The sequence below is a fragment of the Rhinoderma darwinii genome, chromosome 10 (genome assembly GCF_050947455.1).
Source record: "Rhinoderma darwinii isolate aRhiDar2 chromosome 10, aRhiDar2.hap1, whole genome shotgun sequence".
NCBI classification, from domain to species: Eukaryota; Metazoa; Chordata; class Amphibia; order Anura; family Rhinodermatidae; genus Rhinoderma; species Rhinoderma darwinii.
In genome coordinates this window covers 17,378,232-17,398,767 of record NC_134696.1, presented here as the reverse complement: position 1 = coordinate 17,398,767, position 20,536 = coordinate 17,378,232, and the positions used below count along the sequence as shown (strand labels likewise).

General features: G+C 43.2%; 1 protein-coding gene across 1 annotated transcript in view; it reads left to right on the top strand.

Annotated features, from left to right (window-relative positions):
- Positions 1-20,536, top strand: part of MEGF6 (multiple EGF like domains 6) — a 224,544-nt gene that overhangs the window by 50,642 nt on the left and 153,366 nt on the right. The window contains exon 4 of the mRNA XM_075839401.1: positions 9,706-9,810. Coding sequence (XP_075695516.1) covers positions 9,706-9,810 — 105 coding nt within the window. The remainder of the gene's footprint in view (positions 1-9,705; positions 9,811-20,536) is intronic.

Here is a 20,536-nt window from a genome sequence, read left to right as displayed (position 1 = left end):
GTTTTTTAAAAGCTCTGCTTGCTGTCATGCAATAGGGGCCTTCATTGTTTACGTCTATTGAATAAATACCTGTTCTTTTATCCACTGAAAGGATTGCATTCCCCTTAATATTTCTTTATATAGGATTGGACATTCCCTTTAAGGCCGGGTTCACACGTGGCGTAAAGACAGCGAATTTTCTGCAACGGATTTCATTGCGGAAAATCTGCAGCGTATTGCAGTAGCAGCAAAGTGGATGAGATTTGAACAAATCTCGTCCCCACACTGCGTAAAAAAACAGGTGAAAAAAAACGTTCATAAGTTGACCTGCGGCGCGTTTTTTTAATCCGCAGCATGTCACTTTATTTTGTGGGATCGCTGCTTTTCTGTTGTGGGTTTTCCCCATTGAATTCAATGGGGAGGTAAAACACGCCACAAGTAGCAGATGTTGCGATTTTTGCGGTGGAAAATTTGCGATTCCATCGCAACTCCGAAAATAAAAAGAATCTCATACTTACCCAGAGTTCCCTGCTTCTGTGACCAGCCCGGCCTCCAGGAATGATGTTCCATCCCATGTGACTGCTGCAGCCAATCACGAAACGTCATCCCAGGAGGCCGGCTGCAGGACATCAGATGGGTGCGTCGCCATGGTTACGGTCGGGGTAAATATGAACTTTTTTTCCTAGCGCTGATTTCCGCAGGGGAAATTCCGCCCAAAAAACTGGTGCGGTTTTTCGAACGCAATGTGCTGTGGGTTCCAGGTTGGATACGCTGCGTAGTTTTACAAAGGCCCTGTGACCGGCCCCATGAAATACATGCGTCTGTGTGACGGCCGTGTCAGGGATGTATACAACATTTGTGAGAATAAGCCCTAAGTCTGCCTTATAACTGCGGAGGATTGTATGGAAATAGTCTGGATGGGGTTTTCAGGAGATGTCGTCTATCCTCTGCGCGGTGACGGTGACCGGCGGTTATTCGGGTGTCTTGCAATAAAGGATTATTCCGTCCTTAGACATGTCTGATAGATTCGGGACACCCAACCTCCTAGTGAGGTATCCACTGCCATATGCGGGACCAAAATGAACGAAGAAGTGTCTCTGCAACGGTCTCGGCTGTTTCCCAATGGGAGGCGGAAGTGTCTCGCGGGAAAAAGAAGCGGCATGCCCTATTTTCGGGCGTTTACGTCTCTGACCTCCCATTGACATGGCCGTGGGTGAAAAAAGCAGCGTAAAATGTGGCAAACGGCGTGCGGGCAGATCAATATTTTCTAAAAATCATTTTTTGCCTGCAAAAAACTCCATGTGAACAGGGCCTTAGACATTTATGGCATATCTCGTGGATGAGCCATAAATGTCTGAGGTGGAAATGCCCATTTAATCGTTCTAGGTTTTGTCTTCGTTGCCTCAATCATTGTCATTTTTCTTTCACGACGAGGCAGAGCCGATGAGAAGATGAATTTGCCCCCAGCGCGCATACGGCTGAGCTTCACAGACTTAACCAATGTCTCATGGACTGGGGGAACGTCCGCTGTTGCGATCTCTCGTGTGTTTACAGAGATTACTGTCAGCCTTTCGGCTTTTTCCTGAGTCTTCGATATTTTCCAGAGCGTTTCCAGCAATCCCCAGTAATTATAAGCTCTGGAGTCGCCCCCAATCAAATTCTATATCAGCCATTACTTAGTTAGATCAGATTCCGGAAAAGCTGGGTGAAACTCAATATGGCTGCCATTATAGTTCCCATAGGGGTGATCACACAGCTTCACAGACAAATCTACGTACCTGCGCTTCGAGACGTCCCTGACTTTCGTAGCACTAGGCAGATTTTCTTCTCAGGGGTCTGGGAAAGCTGGGTGACAATCTGTGTGGCCTGTAAATATTAGCCTTTGAGTTGTACATTTTCTGTGCGTCCACCTTTAGTAATGTCTTCTTGTGTCGCTGCATGACTGGGCAGATTTGCAATTCAGAATGATAAGAAAGCTGGGTGACATCCTGTAGGTTGCTGTAATAAAGGCCATATTGGTTGTCACGCAGCTTTTCCAGAAATATAGATGAGCTAGGGATCAGTCAGGTATTTTTTTTTACACATTCTGATCGCTGGTTCCTTTAAGATAAGCGTCGCTCTACTGATATGGTCCCCGCTTATCCTCCCTATAGAAATAACGTGCCCAGTATTTTTGAAAGAGGAGTCAAACAAGACAGCTGACTTCTATCTTTGGTCTTTTTCCAGCTGAAGACCTCCTGCCCTGAGAGATGCGGGATATGGTGGATAGGAAGAGGGGGACAATATTGATTTTAGCACTGGGGCCCCCTTCTCCCTACTATACACCCCTGCAGTTTGGGGTAGGGGTCTTCAAGGTTTCTGCACATTTTCCCGCCGTCACATTGAGACACCTATTGTACATCTGTGGTTAGTGTGGGCTCGCACGGCGTGATTCTACATCAATCCTATTAATTTCTACCACATCCGGTGATAATTACTGCATGTAAATAAACTACAATAATTATTTTCAATCTGACTATAATTGCTGGCATCCTATGTAAAATAAATCTGGCCTGATACACATCCCAGTGAAGATTACTGCCGTCAGATCCGCTCATTCCTGAAATGGCTGATAACAGAGACAATAGATTGCATTCAACTGCGCAATAAATGGACGTAAAATAGACTTTGATTCAGGCGAAAGGAGGACTCCACCCTAAAGTCAGCTTCTGATTGGACAGCAGCAGATATCGGGGGGGGGGGGGGGGGGGAGGGTTGGTAACTCAGATTTCCTAATAATGGAAGGGGTTGATGCGGATATTGTGTTGGAGATTTACAGTTACAAAAGGGTTTTTATAAAGTGATGTGGCCCCTTTAATTAGGGAGGGGGGTCTCTGCTCATGGACCCCCTTTAATTACGTCTCCTCGTCTTTTGTTGAGTTTTTCCTCAGCCCAGATTAAGGACGTCTCGCACTTCTTCACTCTGAGGTTTCCACGATTTGAGAACTTTTCCGGGATATGTAAGAATTCATCGGCCCAGCTCCATCTTCAGCCAAGAAGGAGAATTATATTCTGGTTCCTTTGGCAGAGAATTTATTGTCTTGTTCTCCGGTTTTCTTTAAAGGATTTTATAAGATTGGCAACCGCATTTTTTTCTCGCTATGAAAATAGATGGCGGTTTATGGATTTCGAGGGGTGAATATGAGTAAGGAAAAATAATTACGGCTCAGAACATGTGAGAATAAATGTGTAAGGAGCCAAATATCCAGCAGCAGTTGGGAATAACAGATATTACAGTCAAATTCCTTTAGTCCGCTACTCAGGGGTCTGGAAATCCCACTGGTCTAGCATGTAACAAATCAAATTTATTTTCATTGGATGCTAAAGTAAAGCTGCACTTCTATAGGCAGTAAATCTAAAATCCATGATCTTTGTCATTTGTTTTTATGTACAGAAAAAAAAATAAATCGTAGAAACCGTCAACAAGTTGCTGTTGATGGACCTAATATCCCTAACCTAATTTTAGTACTTTGAATACACAATAGTGCCCTGCTGTGGGTCTGATTGACTGATTAACACCTCCTAGCCCGATTCTTGAGGCGTATGTGCTGGTGTGGTGTGGATGCACACATTTGTAACATTAGGAAACAGTCAATAAGTTGCTGTTGACAGACCTGATATACTTAACTGCCTGATTTTAGTGTTTTCTATGCATAATTCTGTCCTGCTGATTTACTGATTAACACCTCTACAAGCCCTGTAGCCAAGCTCTTGAGATGTATGTGCTGGAGATTCATACTTTAAAAAAGCTTAAAATAAGAGTTGTCATCAGGATCAAACTGGACTATATTTAGCATACAAAGGAGATAAAACTGAATGCTTACAGAACAGGTACGTGTCCCCTTTAAATGCAATGTAAACAATGGTGGACCCCATGGGCCCTGTTGTGGCTGGAGCCTATTATTATGTCAGGGCCTGTCAACTGGTGGGTCAGCCCTAAACTGGTTGTCCTCCAGCAAGAAGTCATGAATGGCAATTCCACCTAGATATATAGAAAAGTAGGAAAATTAAGACGTAACTAGATGGGCTGCCGTCCCCCGATTCCCGTATGACAGTTGAGGACAGATTTTGCCTTCGGACCGAGGGGTTGCAAGCTGTAGCCCTGTATATAGAATTCCGCATAGTTGCGTATCAGGAGCTGAGCGCTATTTGGCTATTCACAAGACGTGACAATGAGACGTGACGAAACACCCAGACATCCACCTGCCATAGATATTACTCTTAATCGGACCCTCGTGTCCATGATCGATTACGTGGAGCTCCTGACCAGCGCTGCCGCCGACACATCGTATGGACTTAATGATTTAGAAGTTCAGACCGTCAACATCTTTTCTCCATGTGCCAAGCGAACATCTGCAGAACGTTTAAAGGCACGGCGACTGTCGGCTGCGAAATTGCGGCCAAAGGCTAAAAAGTATTTATCAAATTTAAAAATCCCATTACAGAGATATTGTTTGTACTAGATGGGGAATTGCAAAATATAATCTCTCAAGAGGCAAAACAATTTGGGAGATAAGGTAAAAAGTATGATTTATTGTTTTATGGGAAAAGTTTCTTCATGTGTTACGACTCCTGAAAGTCCAAGTTATGCTAAACTTTTCAATGATATTCTGGTCACAGGGATGGGATAAACTTTTTGGATATTTTTGCAGCTGAAGTTCTGCATTCTGTTCAGACACCCCATGTGTTACCTTGTAATAGAATGAACTCAAACACAGGTATGGCCCATGGTGGACACCAAACCTAAAGATTACGTCTCTTCTGGCGGTACATTACAATATTTCTATGCCAAGACTGGAGAGGGAAGTCTAAAAGTGTCCACAAACTTTAGACCGCAGTAGGGCGATGTTCCTCCGAGCAATATTCATTATGCCGGGGTCCTCATACGGATGTCAGTGGATGTTGGAGGTGGGCAATATGTCTGATGGAACAAAAAAACGACCGCCCAATGAATGGCCGGAGGTTCTGTAATCCTTCCTTCTTTGGTTGGGTTTGCAGAACGATCGTTCATGGTCGGAGGAGTGACCCAAACACATTCAGCTCCTTTCGATACTCGGATGTAAATGTCCAAAACGGCCGACCATTTTTTTCCCCAGAAGATTAATGTCGGCCATCGATTGGCTGTAACGATTGTTAGTTTAATTTTGTAACCGAAGATCGTTCGTCATGGTCAAAATCCTCCACTTTCATGAACTCTTGTCTATTGTGTATGGCCACCTTAATGTATCCCATGTTATCTCCTCTAATCCCAGTTAGGAGGTCTAGACTTTCATGCAGGCTATTCGCAGGTGGTGGTACCCAGAGTGGTCTCCGATCAGTGGTGGTTCCTGGACACCAGAACATAACCTTAAAACTTAAGGTATGTTCACACGGCTTATTTTCGGACGTTTTTCAGGCTGAAAACGGCTGAAAAATTGGAAGCAGAACGGCTCCAAACATCTGCCCATTGATTGCAATGGGAAAAACTGAGTTCTGTTCCGACGGGCCGTATTTTTACGCAACCGTTTTTCAAAGCAGCCACGTAAAAAAAACTGCCGCAAAAAAGAAGTACATGTCATGTTATAGAAAAACAGCTCCAAGTACGGCCGTAAAAAACGCAGCGAAAAACGCGAGTTGCTTAAAAAACTTTTGAAATTCAGGAGCTGTTTTCCCTTGAAAACAGCTCCGTACTTTAAGATGTTTTTTGCTAAGCGTGTGAACATACCCTAAGGCTGGGTTCACACGACCTATTTTCAGACGTAATGGAGGCATTTTACGCCTCGAATTACGTCTGAAAAAACGGCTCCAATACGTCGGCAAACATCTGCCCATTACTTGCAATGGGTTTGCCGATGTTCTGTGCCGACGACCTGTCATTTTACGCGTCGCTGTCAAAAGACGGCGCGTAAAATTACAGCCTCGTCAAAAGAAGTGCAGGACACTTCTTGGGACGTAATTGGAGCCGTTTTTCATTGACTTCAATGAAGAACAGCTCCAAATTACGTCCGTAAAAGACGCGGCGAAAAACGCGAGTACATGCTATTACGTCTGAAATTACGGAGCTGTTTTCTCCTGAAAACAGCTCCGTAGACTGACCAAAGGATGATCCAGAGACGTAGTCAAGGACATATCCAGGGACTGGAGCAGATGACAATTAGATAGACTGGAATCGGAGACCAAGGGATGGAGTTGACGTGAGGACCAAAGTACAACCAAGGAGTCGGGAGCATACACTGACCCTCAGACAAAAAATACCTAAATTAAGCTAGGTAAAATAATTTGTTGAAGAGGACATCATTGGTCGACTCCAGTTGCCTTAGACATGCCGACACTGTCAAGAAGAGAACTGGTCTAGGAACGTGATTGACAGGTCTCCCGATGATATCATTGGACGGTCATTATTCGGCGCCAGAGGAGGGATAGTCAACATTATTGTTCTGTGTTATCGGCCATTACAGACGGACTGTAGTGTTGTGTTCATTGACAAGAAGTCCAGAAAAATATCTGTCCCCATGAACACTATTCTGCTATCATGAATGTGGCTCCCTCTTCACTGAGGGTCAGGGCTGGGATCGGATCATTCTCGGCTACTGGACCTCCAATTTGTCAGATTTATAGCACGTTAAAGGGGTATTCACATTACGGGATATATTATAAATGTCTGATATATGGAGGTCCACACCTATGTCGATAATGGCGATCCGTCAACCCCCGTCCAGCCTGGCCGCGGTATCCATGGAAATATGCGCGGCTCGCTACATTACTTTATTTCTCTAGATATGGAAACGGCCATGTAAGCAGGATCAAGTCTTTCCTTAACTCCCATAGAACCGGATAGCCAGGCTCACCAGGCTGCCGTTCTCCGCATAGGTGCGGGTCTCAGAAGTGGGTCCCGTGTCTTCAGATTTTTCTGGCATATCATGTGGCTATGCCATAATGTCTGTAATGGGGATACGTCTATAAGATGAATTCAACATCCCAAATTAAAGTTTACATAAATGGCGTTTCCACCTGATGTCGATTTTTTTTCTCTTTCCGTTATCTTGTCGTCAGGCTGCCCCTGATATTAAATCGCAGAGCTCAGCTTCTTTATGAACTGCGAGATGTGCACAGGATCAGACATAAGCCAGACATCTGCAATTTAATTTGTGCATCCATTTGTTAAATTACCCCAAGTGACGGCTTGCATCAGGTATGGAAATAGTCAATGTAGAAGGCATGTTCCGTATCCGAGCCGGCTGTGAGACAAGAGCCAGACAGTTTATTACGTGTCAAAGTTAAAACAGGGGTGACTAGGTGGAAGAATATGGATTGTGGAGGTATTTTCAGAGTCGTAGCGCTCCCCCACCACCCGCCGGCCTGGATCCAGTTCACTGCATAGACTCTGTCTTCATAGTTTAGTAACGTAGCGCTATCAAGCACACAATTCCACCACATGTGGACACATACAGATGTAGCAGAGCAAAATTTGTCATTGGCGTGTTTCTTGACTCATGACTTCACCATGAGTTGTGCCAAATGACAAACTCAGCGAAGTCAGTATAAAATCAGGTACTAATGAGTTAAATGCGTTTTTTGGAATTGTGCTTCTTCAGTTAACTCCTATATCCCTCCTCCCCCATGTCACGGTCACAAGTGTCCAGGAAGCTGAGATATGAGGTGCTGTCTAGTGGGTTCCTACCACAGTCCAGATGCTTCAGCTGCCCCTGTACCTGCTTCATGGAGGGACACTGTGACTCTTCTAAGTGGCTCAGGAGGGTCGAGGACTCTTGACATCCAAAGTGCCATAGGGGCCGCCTTTCCAGTAAGTCAGGATGTCAACTTTCTGCCCTGCTTCAGCTGGCCCAGGTCTTCTTTATTGTGAGGTAGAAACATCTAGGTGGTAGAATAGCTCAGTAGCAAAGTAGGGGCCACACAAGTCCTTAAAACAGGCCAAGTGGTACACCTGCATTGGGTTTCCATAGCCGAGCTGCCACTAAAGCCTGACCTTGCCTAATACCAAGTGTCAGCTGGAGGGAGGTAAAGCCAACATTATTGGGTTGTGGTAAACAGGTTCTCTACAGCAATGACCTGGCAGTCTTGGGGCCCAAACTATGAAGAAGTGCCGTTGACCATCATTCCTCCTATACCATACGTTACCATTGCCCATTCGGGCAGGAAGTGTTCTCCTGGCATCCACCATTCTTGGATCCATCATCAGACTCCCAGGCGGTAGAAACATGTTCTCAATACTTTAATGATGTTGGCTTTATCTCATTCCAGCTGACACTTGGCATTGGGAATAGTGAGCTTAACCCATCAGACACCTATATGCCTATCCCCACGATCATCTTCACAGTCTGTGGAGGCCGAGGGGAGGGGGGGGGGGGCGACGACGACTCCATATTAGCTGCCAATTTTTTGGAATGAGATGTTCAGCAATTGTATATGGACGGGATTTTCGTGCGTGTACTTATTTCTTTGTTCCTCACAATGCGGGGACTGCAAAAAATAAATTGAAACCTACGTGATTGAGTTTCAATTAGAAAACAAAAATAAAACCGAATAATGGAAGTGTCCAGTGGTAATCCTGGCAGCCTGTGAACGGAACAGCACACAGCATCCATTGTCCTAATGCAAGAAGATACGTCCTGGGGATTAGGCAGACTAATAGATTCTGCAAGCTGTCTCCCGGGCATTGACTTGACTGCCAGATGATGGAGAGGATTTGTTAGGTACACTGCAGGAAGGATCCGTGGGGTCTGCACAGCCCTCCAAATATCCTGTAACTACCAGACCTGCAGAACCACATGATGAAACTCATATCAATTATATGTGAAATCTAGAACCACATAATCTTATCTTAATCATAATCTAAGTGTTCATAAGTCCCCCATAACATGAATATGAAGTTGTCACAGCCCCGCCCCCTGTTCCGTTATGAAGTCTTGCTAAATGAATGTATGAATATTTAAAGGATTATTATAATTATTGACTTGAGATCCATCTGTATAAAGCAGCATCCCTACAGATCCATATTACAGACCCTAAGGCACTGAATGTGCCGCCATATGGTCCCTCCATCCAATAAAACATGCCACACTTTTTTTTTCTCCCGGGTCCCATATGATAATATCCTATTTACACCGGTGCACTAGGGAGCTCAGATACACCGTAACAAGCCCAGCACCTGTTTATGTAGGAGATCATCAGGACAGCTTTGAAGGCTACGGACTGTTTCCATTCACTGAAGAAAGCGGAGATCTTGAAAATTATGAATAACTGAAATATAAAGTATATTTGAAAATTGTATAACTTTTCATTATAGAATGATTAAGCTTTATTTAAATGCGGAAAATACCTCACCCAGGGCAGGGGAGCATTCTCCCATTAATTTCAACAGGTCCTGCTGACAATATACTGTATGTGGGAACCCACCGATCGTCCACTGGTGTCTCCTCTGAACTCACTGTTCTTCCACTGATGTTTCCTCTGGTTGGTTTTAAATCTGTCCAAAAGGAATTTTCCACAAAGATAAGTGGTGCCAGATATATCTAGTGGCCGCTTATCTTCCTCTTCCAGATCTATTATAAAGGTGCAGTGGAATAGACTTCATTATTTCCAGTTATGGCCTCAGTTCCTTCAGAGACCCGTTATAGAGTTTATATGATCATAATGAAGAAAAAAATGGAAGATCAAAAATTTGATTCTGCTTTTTTTTTTTTTCAGCGGCCTGCAATTCCGGAGTTTGTTTCAATGGAGGAAATTGTGTTGAAGGATCTTCCCAGAGGTGTCTTTGTCCTGCAGGTTTCCAGGGACCTCGCTGTCAATATGGTAGGTGCCAGGAGACCAGATTATAAAATCCGATTTTGCATAATGGGTCCCAAAGATAAATCTAAGGGCCCCTCTTTGTTGACTGGTGGGCCGTGATCCTGTTTTAAAACAGAGAGATGTACCCAAATATATATAAAAAATATATGAGCCAAATAAAATAAAAAAAGATATTTATTTTATACATTATCACTACAAACAGCGCCACCATCAGGTTGGGGCAAGTGTTGCAGCTATTTTTTATTGATATTGAATACTGAAGACCCTTTCTTTATCATACAAGAATCATTCAACTAAACTTCCGATCCAACAGACCTCAACACGTCCTCCATATTCCAGAGCATGACAGATTATTGATATTTTACGGTGTATATTCATAAACATATGTACAATGATGGATTGTGCTGTTCTGTCATCTGATCAATGTCCATAGCAGCACCAAGGGTTAATCTGATTTCTTCACACAGCACAGTGCACGTTACATAGCGAGTAAAGGGTTAAAGAATCCCAATTCTTTTTAGCTCTTCCCGTATTAAATCATTGTGAAGCCGGCAGATTATATTCCCGATAGAGGAGTCAACTTCACAAACAATTATATTTTTTACCTTCTTCAATTTGCATTTCAATTTGATTGTATCAAATGGGCCTGAAGACTGGGACATGGTTATTTGTATTTGTCTGTATTGGGAGGTAATTTATGGCGGTCTCCAAAAAATGCGTCCGTCTCCATCGCAGGAACCTGCTTCTACTTGTTTTGTACGTTGTATCAGGACTAGTATAAGCTTTTGGAAAAATCAATAGCGTGGGTTTAAGATCTCTGGTAGGGTTTGGGAATTATCTGGGAGGATACGAATTCATGGAAGAGGCACCTCGGGGGCGGGCCTTACATAAAGCAAATTTCTATTAGTTGAAAGTTTCTTGAGATGCTGCGCCTTAAAGTGAATGTCCCACCTATTACCAGTTTTGTTTTTAGGCCCCCAACTTACTGTATACTGTTAATACATTGGACTCAATAATAACACAGTATGCAATAACCTCCATAGCTCCCTCTAGTGGGCTGTCATGTCAGTTTCCCTTCTTCATTGTAGAAGTGCCTTCCTTTTCTGTACTAATCCAAGTACGAACAGAAGACACAGGGACTTTACTATTGGAGTAATATACACAAGATTGACTTTTGTAGAGAAGGGGAAGAAGGAGGCGAGAGCAGGAAGGGTTTGTGTATAGTATGCTGGGTGACCGGGTGACCAAAGACATTTCTCCATAACCTCCAATATGGCTGCAGTTACTGGTAATTTTATGCTTCTCCTTTCAGAAGAGCAGCTCTGAAGCACAAATGGTTGCTCTGAAAGGTGAAATACTGTTCAGAACAATGTATGAAGAACAAGGAACAAGTTTTATTGTTTGGGAAGAGATGTCCTTTAAGGTTCTCTGGTTACCTAGGGCCCCTTGATAATGGAAACTCTTAACAGACCAGAAACCGTTGAGCCATTGTAAGAAGTATGAGTGTAACTAGCAGGGTAGCAGCTACTATAGGGCTCATCAGCTGAGGGGAGGGATACCCCCTTAACTCTTAAAGGAGCCTCAAGGGTGAGGGGCAGCAGAAGGAGGGCAGGCAATGGATGGGGGAAAGCAAAGCACCAAAAGGCCAAGGAATGGACGGGACAGAGAAGGGTCTCTGATAATCACAACCTTTCCTTTTCCATATCACACTTGCCGATACACTTTAGAAGACATATCCTTAGATGTTTTATTGTGGAAAAGTCCTTCAAGGGTGGAGCAAACCATTACACCGGTTAGGGCTCTATTTGCCAATGTATTTAGTTTTACTGGCTTAAAGGGGCTGTATGAGATTAGAAAAACATGGCTGCTCTCTTCCAGGAACAGCGCCACTCCTGTCCATGGGTTTTGCTTGGTATTGCATCTCCGCTTCAATAAAGTGAATGTAATACCACACACAACCTGTGGAAAAGTGTAGCACTGTTTTTAGAAAAAAATCAACAATGTTTATCTAATCTTGTGCAACCCTTTAAAAAAACGTATACCCATGCAGCAGTCTACCCGGCTGGGTGTACCTTAGTGACGTAGATTTACAGTCCTGCATTGCGCCCCTTGCATGGCATGAAGCGTTCATTAAGACGCGGTCATTACTGTACATTAACGACTCCAGATGTGACTCAAGTCATCTCCTTCCAGATGCTGTGTTTGTTGGTAATATTAAATCGACGACTAACGGTGCGCGTGGGAGCTCTTGAGACGCGTTCCGTGTAAACAGATTACGAAAACACTCAAAGCGTTGCACGATAAAGCAGGCAAAGGGGAGAATCGCCGTTTTCTTGGCACAAAATATTTTCCTTGTTGTATCCATCAGCTCCGGTGCTCAGGGGCAGAGGAGATAAAGACATTCTGCAAGTGATTAAGTAATAATCTGTTTAGTTCTTACTGCAGGAAAGCTCCGCCGCTGATCTGCCGCCAGTTCAACGGTCTCTGGATTTCACTTTTATCGATCCAATCTACCAAGACTCCTTCATCAATTTATTACAAGAATACAGGACACATTCTGGGACCTCCGGCTTCTTGTACTACAAAATGATTCATTCTTGATTATATGACAGAAGCGATGCAAACTGTATGATTATATTATACAAGTCCGATAATCCGATAACGTCATTACTGCTGCAGCTGGATATCATGTTATATGGAAACACTCCCTGGTCCAACCCCAAGACTTGTCTGTTGCTTCCTTTTTTAAGCTGCTGCTGCTGCTGCTCACCCCGTTCTCTGCTTTTTATTGATACCCTGCAAAGGCCAGACTATCAGACAGGATAAGTAACTTAATGTGTGTACACAGTGACTCCACCAGCAGAATAGTGAGTGCAGCTCTGGAGTATAATACAGGATGTAACTCAGGATCAGTACAGGATAAGTAATGTAATGTATGTACATAGTGACTCTTCCAGCAGAATAGTGAGTGCAGCTCTGGAGTATAATACAGGCTGTAACTCAGCATCAGTACAGGATAAGTAATGTAATGTATGTCCACAGTGACTCCACCTGCAGAATAGTGAGTGCAGCTCTGGAGTATAATACAGGATGTAACTCAGGATCAGTACAGGATAAGTAATGTAATGTATGTACACAGTGACTCCACCAGCAGAATAGTGAGTGCAGCTCTGGAGTATAATACAGGCTGTAACTCAGCATCAGTACAGGATAAGTAATGTAATGTATGTCCACAGTGACTCCACCTGCAGAATAGTGAGTGCAGCTCTGGAGTATAATACAGGATGTAACTCAGGATCAGTACAGAATAAGTAATGTAATGTATGTACACAGTGACTCCACCGGCAGAATAGTGAGTGCAGATCTGGAGTATAATACAGGATATAACTCAGGATCAGTACAAGATAAGTAATGTAATGTATGTACACAGTAACTCCACCAGCAGAATAGTGAGTGCAGCTCTGGAGTATAATACAGGATGTAACTCAGGATCAGTACAGGATAAGTAATGTAATGTATGTACATAGTGACTCCACCAGCAGAATAGTGAGTGCAGCTCTGGAGTGTAATACAGGATATAACTCAGGATCAGTACAGGATAAGTAATGTAATGTATGTACACAGGGAGTACACCAGCAGAATAGTGAGTGCAGCTCTGGAGTATAATGCAGGATGTAACTCCGCATCAGTACAGGATAAGTAATGTAATGTATGTACACGGTGATTCCACCAGCAGAATAGTGAGTGCAGCTCTGGAGTATAATACAGGATATAACTCATGATCAGTACAGGATAAGTAATGTGTGTACACAGTGACTCCACCAGCAGAATAGTGAGTGCAGCTCTGGGGTATAATACAGGATATAACTCAGCATCAGTACAGGATAAGTAATGTAATGTATGTACACAGTGACTCCACCAGCAGAATAGTGAGTGCAGCTCTGGAGCATAATACACAATGTAATTCAGGATCAGCACAGGATAAGTAATGTAATGTATGTACACAGTGACTCCACCAGCAGACTAGTGAGTGCAGCTCTGGAGCATAATACAGGATGTAACTCAGGATCAGTACAGGATAAGTAATGTAATATATGTACACAGTGACTCCACCAGCAGAATAGTGAGTGCAGCTCTGGAGTATAATACAGGCTGTAACTCAGGATCAGAACAGGTTAGGTAATGTAATGTATGTACACAGTGACTCCACCAGCAGACTAGTGAGTGCAGCTCTGGAGTATAATACAGGATGTATCTCAGGATCAGTACAGGATAAGTAATGTAATGTATGTACACAGTAACTCCACCAGCAGAATAGTGAGTGCAGCTCTGAGTATAATACAGGATGTAACTCAGGATCAGTACAGGATAAGTAATGTAATGTATGTACACAGTGACTCCACCAGCAGAATAGTGAGTGCAGCTCTGAGTATAATACAGGATGTAACTCAGGATCAGTACAGGATAAGTAATATAATGTATGTCCACAGTGACTCCACCAGCAGAATAGTGAGTGCAGCTCTGGAGTATAATACAGGATATAACTCAGGATCAGTACAGGATAAGTAATGTAATGTATGTACACAGTGACTCCACCAGCAGAATAGTGAGTGCAGCTCTGGAGTATAATACAGGATGTAACTCAGGATCAGTACAGGATAAGTATTTACAAATTGACTCCACCCTTTTTGTTGAATAAATCTATACATAAATTGTTATATGGTATCCAAAAGGTGGCCATGCCCTTTAAGAATACACAGAAAGGTTTTCCAATTGTTCCAGAATTTCTATTCTATGCAAGAGAAATATCTAGGACTTAAATGGCAGTAAAAGGAAGAATAAGGGACGTGCTGTGTATTCTGCCTGTTCCATTTAACTGGGACACAGGGATCCAGCACCTTCTAGTGTTATTGTGTCTCCTCATAGACAACCGCAGACATTTTACAGCTAGCGAAACAGCTAGTAATAAAATCCAAGCGGGGGATGTGTGGCCCTGCTGGGTAGAGAATGCAAGAGAAAGGACTTTACAACTTGTTATTTGTACCATTACAGGTGGCATCAGATCCGATTTAGAAAATTAAAAGGAACCAATCCCCTGCTGGAATAATCTGCCGCTTGCAGAATAGATAAAGAAATTATACATGCATTTGGATTCTAGGATAGCGGGCTGCTAGGTGCAGCCTATTATACAGTAATCTGGGGGATTATGGCTTCAAATGCAACACAATCAATGATTTAAAGGGCCAGTCTTGTCGCAATGGATTTTAACATCAATGACGCATTAAACATTTCTGTATGACATGGTCTAGATTATTTCACAAATAGTTTTTTTCTAAATATCTGTATTTTAGTTCTGCAGACAACTCCCATCATGCATTAGAATGGAGGACACATTTCATGTTCTGTTTTTTATGGGAGGAGTTTGTTACTGTGCTCATTGTCGCCCCCTGCTGAGTAATAATGGACCCCTAAAATAATAGGACCACAAAGGTCTATTTCCTCTAGCGGGCCCAATAACCCCCAGACCGATTCTGTATGAATAAAACTTTGCTTTAACATAATCGTATCATATGAGTTGCCAAGTGGAGTAGGGGAAGGGAAGTGACAACTGCCTGAGCATATTTCTGGCTCACAAAAACAGCTGTGGCCATTGCAGCAAACCCTCAGCTGTGCGAAGTATCAGACTGTACAGGCTTTAAGCCTATAGATGTAAACACTAATGGTTCCATTCACTGACAGCAAACAGAGATCTTGAGTATATTGCTGCAATAAAGCACAAAGTATTTTAGAAAATTGCATATACAGACTTTAAGCGTATAGATGTAAGCACGAATGTTTCCATTCACTGTCAGCAAGCAGAAATCTTGAAAATATTCCTGTAATAAAGCACAAAGGAAAATTGCAGAATGTTTAATTATATAAGGGATAAGCTGTACATGAAATCCCTTTAATATCCCTACCAGCACTGGTATAGCTGCTTAGGTAGAAATGCTGAGACTTGTAGTTGCAGCCTGGGGTCTGTCTCAGATTCCAGGGCGCATACCATTAGTGACATGTAACAACCTTAACTACACTACAGTCTGCTCCATCACCAAGAACATGTCACTGTAAAAACAATTAACGTTCCTTCCGTGAGATGTAGCATAAAAATAAGAAGCAGCAATTGTAAGAAGGTGGAAGAATCCAGTAAGTGATTTTATGTCTGTGATTCAGATGAAGAGCTTACAAGGAGCAGCTCCGTGAAAGTAATGTTCCCATTAATAAAAGTCTGTGCGCTCGTTCCACTCAGCGTTTCACTGCCTGCGTTCCGCAGCCAATCTCTCAGGCAGACAAACTTAGATTCGCACCTCGTGGCAACAGCTACTGTCCTGCGGGAGGTCATTACTTATTCCTATACTATAAGGAAAGGTTTTATTGTAACTTTTTATTCCATGAAATTCTAGAATATTCTATGATATTGAAAAGTATGTTCACCTACAGCCATTATTTTACAGCTTATCTATAGAAATAATCTACAGAAAGAGTTCCGTCATTGTGGACATACATTACTTATCCTGTACTGATGCTGAGTTACATCCTGTATTATACTCCAGAGCTGCACTCACTATTCTGCTGGTGGAGTGACTGTGTACATACATTACATTACTTATCCTGTACTGATCCTGAGTTACATCCTGTATTATACTCCACAGCTGAACTCACTATTCTGCCGGTGGAGTCACTGTGTACATACATTACATTACTTATCCTGTACTGATCCTGAGTTACATCCTGTATTATACTCCAGAGCTGTCCTCACTATTCTGCTGGTGGAGTCACTGTATACATACAGTACATTACTTATCCTGTACTGATCCTAAATTACATCCTGTACTATACTCCAGAGCTGCACTCACTATTCTGCTGGTGGAATCACTGGTAACATACATTACATTACTTATCCTGTACTGATCCTAAATTACATCCTGTACTATACTCCAGAGCTGCACTCACTATTCTGCTGGTGGAATCACCGTGTACATACATTACATTACTTATCCTGTACTGATCCTGAGTTATATCCTGTATTATACTCCAGAGCTGCACTCACTATTCTGCTGGTGGAGTGACTGTGTACATACATTACATTACTTATCCTGTACTGATCCTGAGTTACATCCTGTATTATACTCCACAGCTGAACTCACTATTCTGCCGGTGGAGTCACTGTGTACATACATTACATTACTTATCCTGTACTGATCCTAAATTACATCCTGTACTATACTCCAGAGCTGCACTCACTATTCTGCTGGTGGAATCACCGTGTACATACATTACATTACTTATCCTGTACTGATCCTGAGTTATATCCTGTATTATACTCCAGAGCTGCACTCACTATTCTGCTGGTGGAGTTACTGTGTACATACATTACATTACTTATCCTGTACTGATCCTGAGTTACATCCTGTACTATACTCCAGAGCTGCACTCACTATTCTGCTGGTGGAGTCAGGGTATGTGCACACACACTAATTACGTCCGTAATTGACGGACGTATTTCGGCCGCAAGTCCCGGACCGAACACACTGCAGGGAGCCCGGGCTCCTAGCATCATACTTATGTACGATGCTAGGAGTCCCTGCCTCGCTGCAGGACCACTGTCACGTACTGAAAACATGATTACAGTACGGGACAGTTGTCCTGCAGCGAGGCAGAGACTCCTAGCATCGTACATAAGTATGATGCTAGGAGCCCGGCTCCCTGCACTGTGTTCGGTCCGGGACTTGCGGCCGAAATACGTCCGTCAAATACGGACGTAATTAGTGTGTGTGCACATACCCTCACTGTGTATATACATTACATTACTTATCCTGTACTGATCCTGAGTTACATCCTGTATTATACTCCAGAGCTGCACTCCCTATTCTGCTGGTGGAGTCACTGTGTACATACATTACATTACTTATCTTGTACTGATCCTGAGTTATATCCTGTATTATACTCCAGAGCTGCACTCACTATTCTGCTGGTGGAGTCACTGTGTACATACATTACATTACTTATCCTGTACTGATGCTGAGTTACATCCTGTATTATACTCCAGAGCTGCACTCGCTATTCTGCTGGTGGAGTCACTGTGTACATACATTACATTACTTATCCTGTACTGATGTTGAGTTACATCCTGTACTATACTCCAGAGCCGCACTCACTATTCTGCTGGTGGAGTCACTTTGTACCTACATTACATTACTTATCCTGTACTGATCCAGAGTTATAGTCTGTATTATACTCCGGAGCTGCACTCACTATTCTGCTGGTGGAATCACTGTGTACATACATTACATTACTTATCTTGTACTGATCCTGAATTACAGTCTATATTATGCTCCAGAGCTGCATTTATAATTCAGCTTATTTCTTTTAGAGACCGTCAACAAGCATGTTATGAGACACACAGAGGGATGCATATAGAGGCGAGGTGGCTCCATAGTAAAGATTAAAATAGATCCTCTTTCTGGTGCTTGTTAACACTACAACACCCTCTAACCACCTAGTACAGGAGGATTTGGGGTTGTTTGCTCCCATCTCCTTTCCATGACCCTTGTTTGTAGGAACTATAGAGAGAGAGTCCCTGCACAGTTTCCTATCACCCATTAAAATTAGGGATTCCGCCATCCTGGTCTGCGCTCCCTCTTTCCAGGGGCCCCTATAGCAAAGGTATAGTCGGTTGTGCTCAATACACCCAATATACCCCTTTTAAACGCCAGACCAGACCCCATTATTTTTACAATTGACCCTGACGTCTCATTACATCGGGGTATATACACGGCCTGGGTGGTGTTACTCCTCTTTGATGTTGTGCCAGTGAGGTGTGCGAGCAGATAAAGCTTCATGTTCACTGTTTTGCGTCCATCGCCTTGTCGCTGGCGTAGTGCGATGGTTTTCGTGTGACATGGAGTTCATTCAGCCGAATCCAAAGACAAAATTAAAGTATAATGGCCAAGCAAGTGGATCAGTGATATTTCATAGAATCGGTCATCAGGTTATCGAGGAGCGCAGCAGCGCCATCTACAGGACACTTTAGGAATAGCTCTCACTAAATGTAAAATTCTGTATACATTGGCGCGGTTACACTGGCGTATTTTTAGTCCGTGTCTGAAAACGGGAACAGATCAAAGATTTTTCTCTCTGGATTCGAAATATTTTATATTTGGGTGAATATATACCCCTAAAATAAAAAATATCACTAGTTGTCTTCCTGTGTGAATCCTTTTTATACTCTTTATACTTTTTAGGCCTCATGCACATGACCGTATTTTTGCAGCCGCAATTTATACAATTTTTTTAGATAAATTGCGGACCCATTCTTTTGATTTGATTTACACGGATCGGCGCGGGGGCCGCAAAACCTAGGACAAGTCATTTTACAGTCCGCAATTGCGGATTCACCAATACTGGTAATTTATTGTGGATCCGTGAGTCTGGATGACACAACAAGTGTTATATGCGGTCCAATGTATCGCTACGGACCCGTGGATTTGCGCACCGCAAAACCAATGCGGTTGTGGGCATGGGACTTTATTTTTCATGCCTAGCATAGTTATATCTGTGTCTGGGAAAGTTGGGTGGCAACCAATATGGCCACCATTTCAATTCGTACAGGGGTTGTCACCCAGCTTTTCCAGACAACTGAATGGGACATCTCGTTAGATTTTCAGGGAAACATCCTTTACTTGTGTATCACCGTGTATCTAAGCTGTTTTGCCATTCAGGAGTGTAAAGCCGAGTGTACATTTTTCCAGAAATGGATATAATTAATAATATTACAAGACTTGACAGAAAAGTGTCTCCGTCACTACACAGACCCTAAGGCTGAGTTCACACGTCGCGGATTTGACGCCGATTTTTAGCGCAGATTTTACACTTTGCAATGCAAAAGGGTGAGATCCGCGTCAAAACCGCAACAAAATCTGCGACAAATCCGCAATGTGTGAACTCAGCCTAAGAGCGTAGCTATAGGGGGTGCTGCGGTATATGAAGGGTCCTGAGCCCTTTCAGCCCATCAGCAGTAGAGGTTGCTCACTATGCAGAATTAGGCCGAATTCAGGCGACTGTAGTATACGTCCATGTGACACCCCTTAAAACGACGTCCGTCACACGGACGCATGTATTTCAATGGGGCCGTTCACATGGCCGTTGTTTCCACGGACCATGTGAAGGGTCAGTTTAAAAATAGAACACGTCCTATTTTCTTCCGTTTTCTCGGATCCCTCCATAGACTATATGGGGATCCGGGAAAACGGAGCCCGCACGGGTGCAACTCGGATGTCTTCATCATTTATGTGATTCTGGCCTTATATTAAGGACCCACAGAGTAAGAGCAGCAGGGGGTCCAGAGCTGGGACCACCCCCATCTATATGCCATAATTGGACATATGTATAGGGACAATTTAAAATGTTTTTTTTAAATGGTTAAATGGGTTGAATTAATTTTAATACAGAAATGTAAAAAAAATTATTTAGCATTAAGGAGGATATTTGATACTATACAGAGCGGCTGCCCGCAGGGCTGTGCAGCGCCAAGGGGTTGGCAGGAGACGCAGCTTACTTGGGTGCAGATAGACTTGGCCACTGCCCCAGGGCCTGGATTTTCTCATCATTTTCTGGAGCCACAAAGGCTGTAAATCTCCCTGCAGACGTCTTCATCCTAAATCCCTGAGATTTTCGCATCTCATAATCC